The sequence below is a fragment of the Camelina sativa genome, chromosome 13, assembly GCF_000633955.1.
Source record: "Camelina sativa cultivar DH55 chromosome 13, Cs, whole genome shotgun sequence".
Lineage (NCBI taxonomy): Eukaryota > Viridiplantae > Streptophyta > Magnoliopsida > Brassicales > Brassicaceae > Camelina > Camelina sativa.
Genome location: NC_025697.1, coordinates 10,751,168 through 10,765,182, shown reverse-complemented (window position 1 = coordinate 10,765,182; position 14,015 = coordinate 10,751,168). Strand labels below are relative to the sequence as shown.

Here is a 14,015-nt window from a genome sequence, read left to right as displayed (position 1 = left end):
AAAAAAACATACCTCTTCTCTGTTTTGTTCATGCTGCATCTTTGTTCTCTGTCTCACGATACGATTATCCTCTGCAGTTTTACGCAGCTTCTCGCTCATAATTTCCAGAGATTCCTCAAGCACCTTGGCGTGCCTGTTCTGTTTTGAAAGCTTGTTCTTAAAATAGTTCAGCTGCTGATTGTCCTCAGCAATCTGCCTCAGGTCCTTTACAACCATCTCTTGGTAAGATCTCATCTCGAATTTCAGCCTCGTTTTGCCTAATGAATTAACGAAATTACATAACAGATACATTTACAAGGACCAACAAAAAAACTCTAATAAATCCCAATGACAAAACTTAAAAGCAAGCATAAATCAAATTTTCTGAGGGAAGAGAACCATGAGAGTGTTGATTGAATATCTCCAGATCTTGCTTGGTTGCAAGGAAGCCATACAGTTGGCGAACACCTCCAGAAAACAGACCTCGCCGACGGCCCCAGGCGTTTCTATCTAACCCTCGCTCAGCCAACTCCCTGTGAAGGCGTTCGGCCTCCACATAGCCAGTGGCACTGCTCTCAAACATCAGAACACTCATCCCACGATGGCCCTGTGGACCATAGGAATGGCGTGCTCTAATAGCGTCATACTGTTCGAAGTATTCCAGCAGCTCTTGGTTGCCCATCCCGAGCCACTGAAAAATATAACATTCTAATATCAGCAGAACGCAAAAAAAAAAAAGATTAAAGAAGAAAAAGATAGAAGGAAGTTCACCTTATCATCATCGTCCTTGTCCAGTCTAGTATTCATGATGATGACCATTGGAGGCCAGACAATTTCATGATCCTTTTCCTCCTGACCCAAACCCTTCCACTGCCCATAAATCTCACCAGAGGGGATGACAGATGCTCCTCTCATCTGTAGATCCATGTCAAGAACTTTAGCAAATTCTCTATGGAGCTTAACTCGCCTAGCTCCCTTAGTCCTCGCATGAGCTACTAGTGGCTGTAGGTTATACCAGTCGATGGCGCCAGGTCCACCCTGACAAGCTGGGCAATGCCACTGCCTCTGTGGTTCATTAATCTGCTCGACGGACAAGCTATCCAAGCTGTCAAAGAACTTTTTGAACCACTTATTCTGCTTCCGTGATCCATGGCTCTTTTGACTGACATCAGAGTCATAGTCATCACTCACAAGGTCATCATCAGAATCATCCAAAGCATCAGAATCATTCTCTTCCTCAGAAGCATTATCCAGATCATCCTCCATGTTTGGAACCTCCTCCACAACAGTGTGCTGAGCAGAACCTCCTCTTGCCTGCCAATTCCAACCTCCTTTCAAAGGAGGGCGAGTAACAGGTGGTGCAGGAGCCACATAGTTATCATACTTTTTGTTCAAAGCTCGTCCCCGACCAGAGACCCTGTGATCAGTAGCTTGAGTTCCCCGACCACTGCCATTACCTCTCCCAGACACGTTATTACCTCTACCTTGTTGCTGACCACCCCAAGCTCTAGGAGGGTTCGAATTCTGAGGAACCCAAGCTTTTCCAGAAGTGTTACCAGGTTTGTTCTTGTTCTTCTTGGAAATGACCTCCCATTCTCCTCCATCATCTTGTGAAGGAGCCAGTTTCGTCGCTGCCAAACCTTGAGCCAACCGTTCAACCTCAGGCTTAGAACCACCGTGAGAAACGTTCTTCCCCTTAGACATTGGACCAGCCCTAGAACTCATTCTGAACCTAGAGCCATCAAAAAGAAACCCACAGTCACCACCAACATCTCAAACACAACAATCCAACAACGCATAATACGCTAAACAAACAAACATCAAAGCAAAAGAAAAACGGTAGATCAATCGGATGATATGACACGAAAACCAAAAAAAAAAAAAACTAAGGACTTTTCACTGTCAAAGTCTCCGATCAGTGACTAAAACGGTGAAAACACAACACAATGAACACAAACAGTATGACGCAGAACCTCGTTACACGAAACTATGAAAAAAAATAAGTAACCCCCATAGCACAAAAAAAAAAAAAAAACTTGGAAATCGAGAACATTAGGGCAATTTTCCGACGAAGAAAGACGAAATCGAGCACAAGGAGTCTATAATATATAGAGGCGATCGAAGCCTCTAAGGAAGAATACTTACAGAGTAAACGACGGAGAATGCAAGATTTTAAGCGCCGGAGACTGAGAGAGGTACTGAGGAGAGTGAAAAAGAAGGTGAAGAAAGAAGAAGAGCAAATGAGAATGAGAATGGCCTTAATAAGCTCTAAAAACGGCCTCTTTTTTTTTTTTTTTTAAGTTCTTTTTCTTTTTTATTTCCCAGTCTGAAAGGCAATCCAATTAATTTTGCCCATTTTTAACTTTATTGTGTGCAAACCTACTGCAAACTACGGAAATATGGACTCAACATCTTAAATCATTACTAGACAAATAACATAAAATTTGCTTTAAGTTATAATATAATTCATTTGATAGAATATTAGAATGTCAAAAAATGAAAAACAATTCTAGAGAAATTTGTGAGTATGTGATTGATTTGTTTCTAATTATATTTGGTTCAAAAAAAAAAAATGATATGTAACATATTATTTCAAATATATAAAATTTAGAAAATAAATTTTGTGTAAACAGCTGTTACGTTTTACGTTTATGGCTAAAAACCTATTTTAGAAACAAATCACGAGGCTACTTACCTAAAAACATCATAACGAATGACCAAACTCGCTAGACGACGGAGAAAAAACGGCTAAAATATATTCAAACTATTTACAGAATACGTTTTCCTACCTAACTGATGATACCATGCAACATTTTACAACCAAAAACAATTAAAACTTAAAATATAAATCCTGAACCATATGAAATTTAGGTGATTTTAACATCTAGTTAAACGATATAACTTAACCGTTTAACGGTGCTGAGTCAGACTGGCAAATATCAATCTACTAAATGCCACGTCGTTTTGATTAAAACCAGGAGTTGGTAGATTGTGTCTTCTAAGACTAATAGACCACTACTTGGGCCAAGTTTATTTTGACGTGAAAGAAGCCCAATACTAAAAGCCTTTCTAAAACGAAACCACTACTGAGAAAAGCGTCTCTTTCATTTTCTTTTCACTCTCCGATACATGAGAATGGTGGCGTAATTGTGCAGAGAAGATCCCACCATACTTCAGTTCTGCTGTCACGATTCTTCAGTGAGATCTGAGAACTAAATTTCGGAAACAAATAGCTTAGAGTAGTAGACACAGATAGGACTTAGAGCAGAGAGATGGATAAGATGAATCAGGCATTTGAGAAGATGAAGATGATGGTAGGTATGGAGGTTGAAGACGAGGAACGAGCTGCCGAGGAAGAAAGCTCTCTATCTTTCATGGAAGATCTTAATCGAAATTGCGCTTTGACTACCAAACAGGTTCTTATTTATTTACTCCCGAGATGTTTAATCTCTTCGATCAAGTCCTCTGCATTTCGCTGTTTCTTTTGATTCTTGGTTTTATTGCTACGATTGGTTTCAAATGCGTACTGTGTAGTATTCCAATTAGAGAAGTTAGCCTCGTAAGCTCACTGATGTAGAAAAACAAAATGAGTTTTTATTGGATGTAGATCAAGTGATCAATAACGTTTAGCAGTGTTAAAACTCAGATTCATGCACAGAAAAAAAAAAAAAAAATTGATTTAATGGAGGAGAAGGATGATAGAATTGCATGGGATATGATAACACTATAACAGTTTGATCCATATGGCTAGGTTTGCTTTGACATGTATGCTGAGGTTTATTTACTGTGTATCTCTATGAAGTTGTAGTGTTGTCTCGTTTAGAGGAATTTGTTGAGTATCTTGAATTTGGGTTTATCTTCTGCTAATGTGTTGTTTTTTCTTCATAAAAACAGAGATTCTATGGGTTTGCAATTTGTTTGTCAGCAGGGTTGACCTGTACACTTTTGGTAAGTTCAACTCTTATCCATGTTAGAATTCATTATCCTGAATCGTTTTACCTTTAAACTTGCTTTAGCTCTATAGCTATGGGAAGTTAAGCCCTTTGGATATACCTCTTCTTTATCTTTTTACCTGTTTGACATTGCAGTCGATGCTTGTTTTCTTCAATCCGGTCAAGTTTGGAATCACATTTACTCTCGGAAATTTGATGGCACTTGGGAGGTCCGTATTTTGATTTTTAGTTTCGGATGTTATATCACATTAGGTTTACGCGGTTCTGTCTGTACTAGTATTTCTCTGTTATTGGATTTTAGGTTTCATGTCATATTTTGTATGGCAGCACAGCATTCCTTATAGGCCCACAACGGCAGGTGACTATGATGCTTGACCCTGCCCGTATCTACGCTACTGCTTTGTATCTAGCAAGCATTATCATTGCCTTATTTTGTGCTCTTTATGTAAGTGGGTTTCTCAACTCCATTTAATTCAATTTACTGTACCACTATATAGTGACCATTGTTAAAGTTTGATTAAAACTAGCTAGTGAAAAGGCCTTGTTGTACTAAATATAATCTGTCTTTTTCTTTTTGTGTAGGTTCGTAACAAGCTTCTGACACTGCTGGCCATCATTCTTGAGTTCTCTGGTCTAATTTGGTATGCTGAAGTTTTGGTTCTCTTGCATTTATCTTGAACTTTCTCGTTATTTATGGATGGTCTCTGCATACAGTTACATGATTGATGATTCGCTCATCGAACCATTTTATTAGCCTGAACTAGTACTGAGTTGGTGTACCTAATGCTACTTAGATGGTTTCTGAGTTCATTCACAAAAGTTGTCGACATTCATCTTTCTGTTCTTTAACACTGCAGGTATAGCTTGAGCTACATCCCTTTTGCAAGGACCATGGTCTCCAAGGTCTTCTACACTTGTTTCGACACCGAGTTTTAAGCAACATTACACACATCGTCCCAAAACCATTGTGCTTTGTTTGAACTATTGGTCAATCTCCCAAATGTGTTCAAAGCTGGACTTGTTTGATGCACAAAAAAACGTTAAAGAACCTTCATAGTCCATGGTTTGGCTTATCTTCGGTACTCGTTTCACACACATTTTGTATATTTTACTGTGGAATTTAACGTAGATTTGGTCCTCTTTTTCTTCCCTACTTGTTTGAGTTCTTCTGTAAGAAAGTATGTTAACCAGCTAGACACCGTATTTTGAATATTCTGCAGTCATTTAGAATAGTTTCGTATTTGTTACAAAATTCTGATACTCTTAACATCACAATGCATTCTCATGGTTCTACTTCAATTAAGTGCATAGTGTTTGGAAATACTGCCTGTTACTGGCCAAAGCACTTTAGCATAATTTCTGAAAGTTCGGAGAACAAAAATCTGAAAATAAATTGCAAGAAATAGAAATCAATCCCTGGCCTTAACGAAAAGAACGAAATCACATAGTACAATACAACCTCGTAAATGCTAGGAGATAAGATATAAAACGAAAACATTCAGCAGAAACCAAAGAGATGTCTTAGGAACAAAGGTCAACTCTGGCCAAATGGTTGTGAAGTGGTTGGAGAAGTGAGAAACTCTCTAGAAGACAACAGTGTCGAGCATAGTACCTAGTGTCTGAACAATGTTAGATGACATCAGGTTGGAGACATGTTCTTCCAGATGCTTCTTTGCGTCTTGTCTTCCCACATTCACGATCGCAAGCTTCTCTGGTGACAACTCATCCTCCTCTTGAACGGCCTTGTTATACTTAGCAGCCAAGCTCAACATCTCCTGTTAAACACCAAATAGAGACAATGTCAATGAACATGAGTGTGCAATATGCTTTAACAACTATAAAAAGATTGCAAAATAATCCTTCTTTCTTACCTGGACAGTCTGTTCATTTGTCTTGGAGTGGGTGTCAAAGCGTCTTAGCGTCAGACCATCTGTCCATTTCTTCTTGTGGAGGTTTAGTAGCATCTTCTCTTCGAGCTCGTTTTTCCTGTAGTTGATGGCTATTGAATAATAGTGTCTGTTCAATCCATGGATCAAGGCCTGCATAGTAGTATCCAAAATTCAGTATTAGAGTAATCTTTACATTTCGTTCCAACTTAGAAACAAACGAGACACGTTTCACTAAGTGATCATCACCTGGATCGATGGTTTGTTAAGATGTCCAAGGTTCGATGTGGTTTGACGGGGTTCTTGCCCAAGCATAATAGTCTGCGGATTTATCGAGCGGAACGCATCAATCACAACCTTTCCCTTCACACTTTGAATTGGATCTACCACAACTGCCACAGCTCGCTGGTTCAAAGCTTCAAAACTCTACAAAAAAAAAAAGCACACAGATGTTCACAATGAGCATATATAGTCCAATCCAAAGTTCTAAACTATATATTAGATCTACAATGCAAAGTGGATAACAACAGATTAACATTTATAATAGTGTCCAAGTCAATTATTACAGTATGGACGATAAAGAAAACAACACATTATTGAGTTCATTCAGATGAATAGACAAATACACAAACTGAAGAAACACAACGCACCTGTTGAGTATTAATGTCAACACCAGAAAGCCAGCACCCAAATCCAGGATGGGAATGATACCAACCAACAACCATCTCAGGTCTGAAAATTACGATACAAGAAGAATCAATATACCAAAATCAGATTCTGAATAAGAGAGCTCTCACTAAAGTGTAGATGGGATTAAAGAAGTTACCTTCCAGTCTGTTTAAGCATGTCAAGCATATTAGTCTGGAAAACATGATCAACAGCTTCAACACTAACACCAGTACCACTCTGAGGCATAGCGAAAACATCAACAACCCTAACAGTGTACTCATCCACGAACTCTCCAAGCATCAATCCCATGACTTCCATAGGAACACCAGCTCTTCCTGCGAATTTCCAATTACTTTCATCAAATCTCTATTATACAAACATATCGAACAATAATATTCGAAACCCTAAAGCTCCATACCAAAAGGGGGGCGCCGCAAAAGGAAAATCTAAGAGAGCGGAAGCAAAATTAATATAACCTAATCAGGAGGGCAACGTAATTAGAGTTAGGGATTTGGGTAATTTTACCGTGCTTAAGCATCTTGAGGAGGGCGAGAGAAGAGATGTAAACCTGCTCCGATGTATCGAGAGTCGGAGAATCAGGCGATGCGTGACCCAAACCGCCACCAGCTCCGAAGATTCGCTGTAATCTCTCCATATTCAGATGAATCAATCAGTTCGTCTTCTCTTCTTCGAGAGAGTGGCTTCTTCTTCTTCTGGGTTCGCTACAACAATGGGATCTTCTTATTAAAAACCTCTTGAGAGTTTTCATTATTAACAAGACAAGACCAAGATGGATCTTAATCGTTCGATTAGGCGAAACTATATTATTTACATATTAGTCCTCTAATATTTCCTTTTTGTTTATTGCAGACCACTAGTTCTAGAAAACATCCCCAATGAAAGTTAAAAATAAATTTGAAATTCCTTATTTGTCACAAACTATACGAGAGCTTCATGATTGGTTAATGTTATTTACGTAGAGTTATAACTTTTGTTTTATGGTTAGGAGCTGTTATCTGAGAGATGATTTCTAAATCCATATGGAATTGTAAATTCTAGAAATCAAAACACATGGATTTTGAAATAACATGTTTTATCCTTGAATTTGAACTTTTCTATTTTACGCATTCAAATCCATTCAAATCCATTTAAAACATATTGTTGATTTTAAAATCCAAAAACAAATCATTAAATGAATAACATGGGATTTTAACAAGTATTTGTAATCAAAACACACGGATTTTGAAATAACATGTTTTATCCTTGGATTTGAACATTTCTATTTTACACTTTCAAATCCGTTCAAATCCATTTAAAACATACTGTGGATTTTGAAATCCAAAAACAAATCATTAAATGAATAACATGAGATTTTAACAAGTATTTGTAAATCATAAAACCAATAACACCTAATTTTGATAAGTATTTTAAAATCAAAGATTGAATAACACATGATTTTTGTTTGGATTTCCAAATCCATTAAAATCATAGAACCAATAACCCTTCTTAGAGTTTATGTTATTTGTGTAGTTTTGTAGATACAAGAATAAAAAAATGTATGTAGTTTTGTCAATCTGTGAAGAGTAGACAACTTGAAAAATTTTCCCAATGGTTTTTATTTGACACCTTGAAAAGTTCACAAGATCAATGAAAATAACGAAAACAATTCTGTTTCATTCAGGATCAAAGGTTATTCAACAAAACCTCGCTTCATAGCTCTTGACAATCAAATAATGGATGGGGAAAAGAAGAATCTTTTGGGGAGCAGCAACATTTTTGGAATGAAACTGTAAAGAGGTCTACTTAAAGATCAGGCATGCCCTTTCCTGTTTTGGCATCATATGTCTGCTCCCATACATACTCCATTGGAGTGTCCTTAGGGCCAGCTGCAAAAAAAGTATTAATCCCTCTGTAAGAAAACCACTACTACCAAGGCCAAACTATATTTTATAGAGATATATTTTGCGAATTGAGCTGTTTCAATTATATAGTCATAACAATAACGGCAAAGCTAAAAATGCATTTTCTTCTTTGATCTCAGAAGGGAATCAATTCATCTATTCCTTTTTCTCAGACTTAGAACATGTAACGCATGTTACAAATGCATAGCAAGCAGATTATGTTGATTCAATCTTTAATCTTACAGTCTATTTTATGGTTATGTTTGTTCCCAAGTAGCTACGATATACACACTTCCAACATTCTATGCGCAAATCGTATTTTTAAAGAGATGTTGAAGAGTTGCTACGTACCGGTAGTGGGTCTTGGTGTAGCCCTTATCTTAAGGATCTCTGGTCGAGGAATTATCGAACCAGATGTGCCTGTACCTCTAGCTACTCTTACTTTTGTTCCATCTTCTAGGTATTTTACACCAACCTTACAAGGCCTCCTGTGGTAGAAAGATATTAGAAACATAGGAAACTTCTTGCTTGAGCAAAAAGAGCAAATTGGTGGTGACAGTAGTGCAAAATGAGATTATACCCAGTGACTGGATCAACAACTTGGACATTTGAGGCATGAAGAGGAGCCTCTACCGTGAAAATTCCACCTTCGTGATCAGGGCCTCCCTTTATATGCTTCTTGATCTGCAGATACAGAAGAAAACAGTGTCTCAGCGAGTAGCCAAAAGACTATCCCAGCAGCAAGTTAAATCATCCAAAACGAAAAGAGTTCAAGTTGAACAATTCAAAACATTATGTAAAGAAAGCGATGGAAATAGACCCGCTTTGTGATTAAGTAACCAACTAATAGAAGATGTTTAAATCTGTCGAGAAGAACCAACTGAAGATTGATAACTCCATAATTGGTGTTAAGTAAATGATATATGATGCTGATTCATTCTCTACATGTGTAAGACCGAGCAAAAAGATATACAGAACAAAGATGATTCAAGACAAACTCACCAGATTCTTGCCTTCAACAATAACACGATTTTGAGATCGGATGACACGTTTGATGGTTCCAGTCTCACCCTTATCTTTCCCACGAATTATCATCACCTGCATATAAAAATCAAACCCCAGAAGAAACACCACATCATTCATAAGAAAATGAAACCAAACTAAAACAAACCACCAGAAGAACAAAAGTGTGTGAGTGGTGAAAAGAGTGTCCTCACATTATCCCCTCGGAGTATCTTCCAGTGTCTGATAAGTTTCTCAGCAGCTTTCCAACCCATTTTGCTCCTACTCTCTTAGACAAGAATCCTAAAATTTACATCACAAAAAGAAAAAGAAAAAAAAAACACACACACAGTCTTTGTTTCAGATTCATCAACGAGGAATGGAAGCATGAAGAACCCAAATTAAAAAATTATGAAATTGGCTGGGTAAATTGAAAAATGAAGAAGCCAAAATCAACGAAAATGCCGAATAATCTAAGTAAAAGCAGTGCATCACGTAGAACTAAAAGGTTTATCAATCTCTATACCTAATTCCGATTACTAAGAGATTGACAATAACCTTCAAACAATTGAAGATTATAAATGAAATCGACAAGTTTGGCATAAAGGACAAGAAGCAAACCTGGAATTAGGCGAGGTTGAAGCTTCGGGTTTATGCCAGGCGGCGTTAAGTAACGACGGTGGTGAAGAAATCGGGGAGTACTTTGATTGTGTGTGAAAAAATGATAAACCCTTAAACCACGAAACATTGAAACGACAACGCATTGATTGATGAACTTTTTTGTTTTAACAGCAATTGATGAACATTTAAAAATATATATATACAGAGTATATATTAGTATCTTCATATAACTCCAAAACGAATTTAAAATATTATTTATTAGGTAAATGATTTTAATTTATTTTTTTATCAAAAATTAATTTTTCGGTAAGACAAGACTACTACTACAACCCACATGCATTTTATTTGTTACAGAATTTGCGCAGTTTCAAACATAACTGTTTTAAAACCAAGTTTTTGTTTTGACAACCTATCTCCCTTTCATCACGCAATGCATTAGTTCCTTATTTGAATGTTGATGCATCATAACACTATATGGCTATATGTTACTAGTAACGTAGTCGTGATATGTTAAGTGAAAATCATCCTTGACAACGTATAATAAGCATGAAGAACCCAAATAAAAGATTATGAAATTGGCTTGGTAAATTGAAAATGAAGAACCCTAAATCAACGGAAATGTGTTATAATCTAAGTACAAGTTGTGCATAACAGTATAAGTAAAAGTAAATAGTCTTATCAATCTTTATACCTAATTCCGGTTACTATGACACTGACAATAGGGTTCGGATAAATTGACGATTACAAATAAATCGACAGGGGATGCAAAAACAAGGCTTGTATGTTTACTAGTAACGTAGTCATGATATTTTAAGTGAAAATCATCCTTGAAAACGTATAAGCTTATAGCAAAATCAGATTCCTTATAAAACAAACGCATATACGTTCTTGAATCTTGATCCACCGACAAGTTACTAATCAATACACATATGATATTTCCCTACCTTGGCCTTTGTCTGAGAGAGAGCCCCGAGTTTTTACCAAACTATCATCAGTTTACAAATTTACCCATGTGATGTCCAGTGCTGAATTTAACAGAGAATTGAATGAGATTGAAAATCAGTTGATGATGCAAGTGTCTGACATTTAGGAATTACTTTGTCACCCTCTTCAACATGTACATTGATTAGGTCTACTGTTCTTATGAATTACTCTATCGCTGTTGCCCATGTGAAAAATGACTTCATCAACACTATAGCAGAAGAAAATATTTGATATTTATTTCACCTTACGTCTACATACTACGTGTTTCCTTAAATAAAAACATAAAATAAAAACATAAAATTTTACAGGTTCTAATCAAGAATCAAACTAAAGAGACTGCCGCATATCAATGTAGCCGAGCCAAGTATTTCTTCGAAATAAGCTGCTGCATACGAATCGTATGATACGATTTGACCTCAGGACTCATTTGAGATTCTCCTACCCTTCTGAGTTCTGAACTTCTGATCTTGCAAGAAAGTGGATATGCCATTTGAGTATTTTTGACCACTCAGACGAATCTATAATTGATTAATTGCCATTACTCGTTTATTCTAACCATAATTGTCACCAAAAAAACAAACAAAAAAATTACCGCTGGCAAAAATAATCTTAAAGCATATATATACATAATACCATGTACCAGCTTATTCACTCTGCTCTCTCCAAATCCATCCGTTAATTAATATCTTCACGGAGAAGAAAAAAAAAACAAAAAAAATGGCGACAGAATCATCACAACCAAACCAGAAACTAACGATTCCGTTAAAAACAAGAATCGCTCTCACCGTCATCTCAACCTTCACCGATAACGCTCAACGTCCCGACGGAACTATCAACCGCCGTTTCCTCCGCCTCTTCGATTTCCGTGCTCCTCCCAATCCCAAACCCATCAACTCCGTCTCCACCTCCGATTTCGTCGTTGATCCCTCCCGCGCTCTCTGGTTCCGATTGTTCACACCGCACGTCTCCGGCGACAAAATCCCAGTCGTTGTTTTTTTCCACGGCGGCGGTTTCGCTTTCCTCAGCCCTAACGCTTACCCTTACGATAATGTCTGCCGGAGATTCGCTAGAAAACTGCCTGCTTACGTCGTCTCCGTCAACTACCGCCTCGCTCCGGAGCATCGTTATCCTGCTCAGTACGACGACGGATTCGACGTTCTCAAATACATCGATGAGAATCACGGCAACATCCTCCCGGCGAACGCTGATCTGTCTAGATGCTTCTTCGCCGGAGACAGTGCTGGCGGAAACATCGCGCACAACGTCGCCGTCCGAGTTTGCAGGGGGAATTTCACCGCCGTGAAACTAATCGGACTGATCTCGATCCAACCGTTCTTCGGCGGAGAAAAGAGGACCGAAGCGGAGAAACAACTAGCCGGAGCTCCTTTGGTATCGCCGAGTCGAGCAGATTGGTGCTGGAAAGCGATGTTACCGGAAGGAGTAAACCGGGATCACGAAGCGGTTAACGTAGGAGGACCAAACGCAGTGGATATAACGGATCTGGAGTACCCGGAGACGATGGTGGTTGTGGCTGGGTTTGATCCGTTAAAGGATTGGCAGAGAAGCTACTATGAGTGGTTAAAGTTATCCGGGAAAAGAGCAACGTTAATCGAGTATCCAAACATGTTCCACGCGTTTTATATCTTTCCCGAGTTACCGGAGTCCGGTCAGTTAATTATGCGGATTAAGGATTTTATCGCGGAGCGCGTCGCTTCACTCTAAAGCTGCTTAATCACACCCTAGTAGCTCAATAAATAAAATAAATGCATTAAGCTATGCTAAATGATTATGTTCTATTTAGTCTGTTTACATTATTAAGTGGATGTTATTGTCTAGTTCTGTGAACTTGTTCTACGTGCGGGTTTTGTATTTGTAGTACACAACGTTTCAAGGAAAAGAAAAATCATTATGTGACAAAATCTTTTAAATTGTAAACTCAATGAAAGATTGAAAGGTTTCTTTCGTTCTAGCCATGGTTGTACTTAATATACGAGTTAGAATAGAAACAACGTAATTGATTGTTTTGTACGGTGATGAGATTTCGAGAACACCGGTAGGTGAGTCCATACCTCACTTACGGAAAAGATAAGTTGTTGAGGTTAGTTTGGTGAAGAGTGCCACAATTTAATGCATTTTTCTAGCAGAGAAGTTAACTCCCAGTACGGCTCTTCCTTAATGTCGATGTTATGTGTATTGGAAAAGACTCTTGTTGAGTTTTGTAATCAAAGTAGTAAATTGTTTCGATCCGTTGAACTATTTAGAGTGTTGAGTATATTACATTGACATGGAGACATATCCCATTTTGTAAAATGTATATATTCATCACCGTTCTCGTTTGCTTGAGTTTGTGTATTTCCGTTTATATTTATTGTGTGCTTAGCTTGTTAAAAATAGTAACTCACAAATTTAAACATTTTAAAACAAGATTTCTTTTGTAATGTAGACAACACTAAACCGAAACGGAAGGAAACCCTTTTTTCTTTGCGTTTGACGTGTATGTTTCTTTTAAAATGAAACCTTTAATTAGTATTACATCAATGATCAAACTGGTGGGCGTTCGGTTTTTCGGTTTGGTTTCGGTTTACGATTTTTTTGTTTTATAAAAATGGAACCATAAAAAAACCATATGTAATTCGGTTTGGTTACAGTTCGTTTTTTTGGTTTATGGTTTTTTCGGTTTCATCAGAAATGAAACCATACAAAAACCATATGTATCACAGTTTGATTCGGTTTCGGTTTGGTTCCGGTTTTTAACGGTTATTTCATGATTTAAAAAAATAAATAGTTGATACATAACTAAAAATAAGCATAAAAGTAATTATGAATATATATAGGTTAGGGAATAGAGACTTAGGTCAAAGTTTTGTAATTCGATAGATTAATAGGAGATCAATAATTAAAGCCCAATAAAGAAAAAATTATTGATATTGTTATACAATATAAATTTATAAGTTTGAGAAACTAATTAGTAATTATATCTAATTATCCTAAATTTTTATAAAAAACCAAAAAAACCATTC

General features: G+C 37.3%; 5 protein-coding genes across 6 annotated transcripts in view; 2 read left to right on the top strand and 3 right to left on the bottom strand.

Moving 5' to 3' along the window:
- Nucleotides 1-2,279, bottom strand: part of LOC104736374 (protein SUPPRESSOR OF GENE SILENCING 3) — a 4,701-nt gene extending 2,422 nt beyond the window's left edge. Inside the window, exons 1-4 of the mRNA XM_010456344.2 lie at nt 2,125-2,279; nt 751-1,711; nt 379-670; nt 13-257 (exon numbers count right to left, since the gene is read on the bottom strand). Of these exons, the coding sequence (XP_010454646.1) occupies nt 13-257; nt 379-670; nt 751-1,704 (1,491 nt within the window). The 5' untranslated portion in view covers nt 1,705-1,711; nt 2,125-2,279. The remainder of the gene's footprint in view (nt 1-12; nt 258-378; nt 671-750; nt 1,712-2,124) is intronic.
- LOC104736373 (vesicle transport protein SFT2B-like) lies at nt 3,081-5,184 on the top strand. The gene is made up of 6 exons (XM_010456343.2): nt 3,081-3,395; nt 3,874-3,927; nt 4,068-4,141; nt 4,260-4,377; nt 4,515-4,573; nt 4,790-5,184. Exons 1-6 carry the CDS (start codon nt 3,252-3,254, stop codon nt 4,866-4,868), a joined length of 528 nt encoding a protein of 175 aa, XP_010454645.1. The 5' UTR covers nt 3,081-3,251; the 3' UTR covers nt 4,869-5,184.
- On the bottom strand, nt 5,326-7,260 carry LOC104736372 (26S proteasome non-ATPase regulatory subunit 14 homolog). Its single transcript, XM_010456341.2, has 6 exons — nt 7,013-7,260; nt 6,645-6,822; nt 6,469-6,550; nt 6,068-6,244; nt 5,804-5,971; nt 5,326-5,707 (listed from the first exon to the last, which is right to left on the bottom strand). Exons 1-6 carry the CDS (start codon nt 7,140-7,142, stop codon nt 5,516-5,518), a joined length of 927 nt encoding a protein of 308 aa, XP_010454643.1. The 5' UTR covers nt 7,143-7,260; the 3' UTR covers nt 5,326-5,515.
- Nucleotides 8,080-10,132, bottom strand: LOC104736371 (50S ribosomal protein L24-like). 2 transcript variants are annotated; one of them, XM_010456339.2, is made up of 6 exons: nt 10,012-10,132; nt 9,606-9,679; nt 9,391-9,486; nt 8,969-9,072; nt 8,740-8,876; nt 8,080-8,373 (listed from the first exon to the last, which is right to left on the bottom strand). In XM_010456339.2, the coding sequence occupies exons 2-6, from the start codon at nt 9,663-9,665 to the stop codon at nt 8,291-8,293; spliced, it is 480 nt and encodes a 159-aa protein (XP_010454641.1). In that variant the 5' UTR covers nt 9,666-9,679; nt 10,012-10,132; the 3' UTR covers nt 8,080-8,290. The 2 variants fall into 2 exon arrangements, with proteins under 2 accessions (XP_010454641.1, XP_010454642.1); XM_010456340.1 differs by having other exon boundaries at nt 9,606-9,693; nt 10,012-10,103.
- LOC104736369 (probable carboxylesterase 18) lies at nt 11,516-12,916 on the top strand. The gene has a single exon (XM_010456338.2). The coding sequence runs from the start codon at nt 11,713-11,715 to the stop codon at nt 12,715-12,717; it is 1,005 nt and encodes a 334-aa protein (XP_010454640.1). The 5' UTR covers nt 11,516-11,712; the 3' UTR covers nt 12,718-12,916.

Coding starts and splice junctions, on each gene's coding strand:
- LOC104736373 (XM_010456343.2), top strand. CDS start 3,252: ATGGATAAGATGAATCAGGCATTTGAGAAGATGAAGATGATGGTAGGT. Junction 4,378..4,514: donor CCTTATTTTGTGCTCTTTAT/GTAAGTGGGTTT, acceptor CTTTTTGTGTAG/GTTCGTAACAAGCTTCTGAC. Junction 4,574..4,789: donor GAGTTCTCTGGTCTAATTTG/GTATGCTGAAGT, acceptor TTAACACTGCAG/GTATAGCTTGAGCTACATCC.
- LOC104736372 (XM_010456341.2), bottom strand. CDS start 7,142: ATGGAGAGATTACAGCGAATCTTCGGAGCTGGTGGCGGTTTGGGTCAC. Junction 6,245..6,468: donor TTGACATTAATACTCAACAG/GTGCGTTGTGTT, acceptor TTTTTTTTGTAG/AGTTTTGAAGCTTTGAACCA. Junction 5,972..6,067: donor TTAACAAACCATCGATCCAG/GTGATGATCACT, acceptor ACTACTATGCAG/GCCTTGATCCATGGATTGAA.
- LOC104736371 (XM_010456339.2), bottom strand. CDS start 9,665: ATGGGTTGGAAAGCTGCTGAGAAACTTATCAGACACTGGAAGATACTC. Junction 9,073..9,390: donor TTGTTGAAGGCAAGAATCTG/GTGAGTTTGTCT, acceptor CTGTATCTGCAG/ATCAAGAAGCATATAAAGGG. Junction 8,877..8,968: donor GTTGTTGATCCAGTCACTGG/GTATAATCTCAT, acceptor TTTCTACCACAG/GAGGCCTTGTAAGGTTGGTG.
- LOC104736369 (XM_010456338.2), top strand. CDS start 11,713: ATGGCGACAGAATCATCACAACCAAACCAGAAACTAACGATTCCGTTA.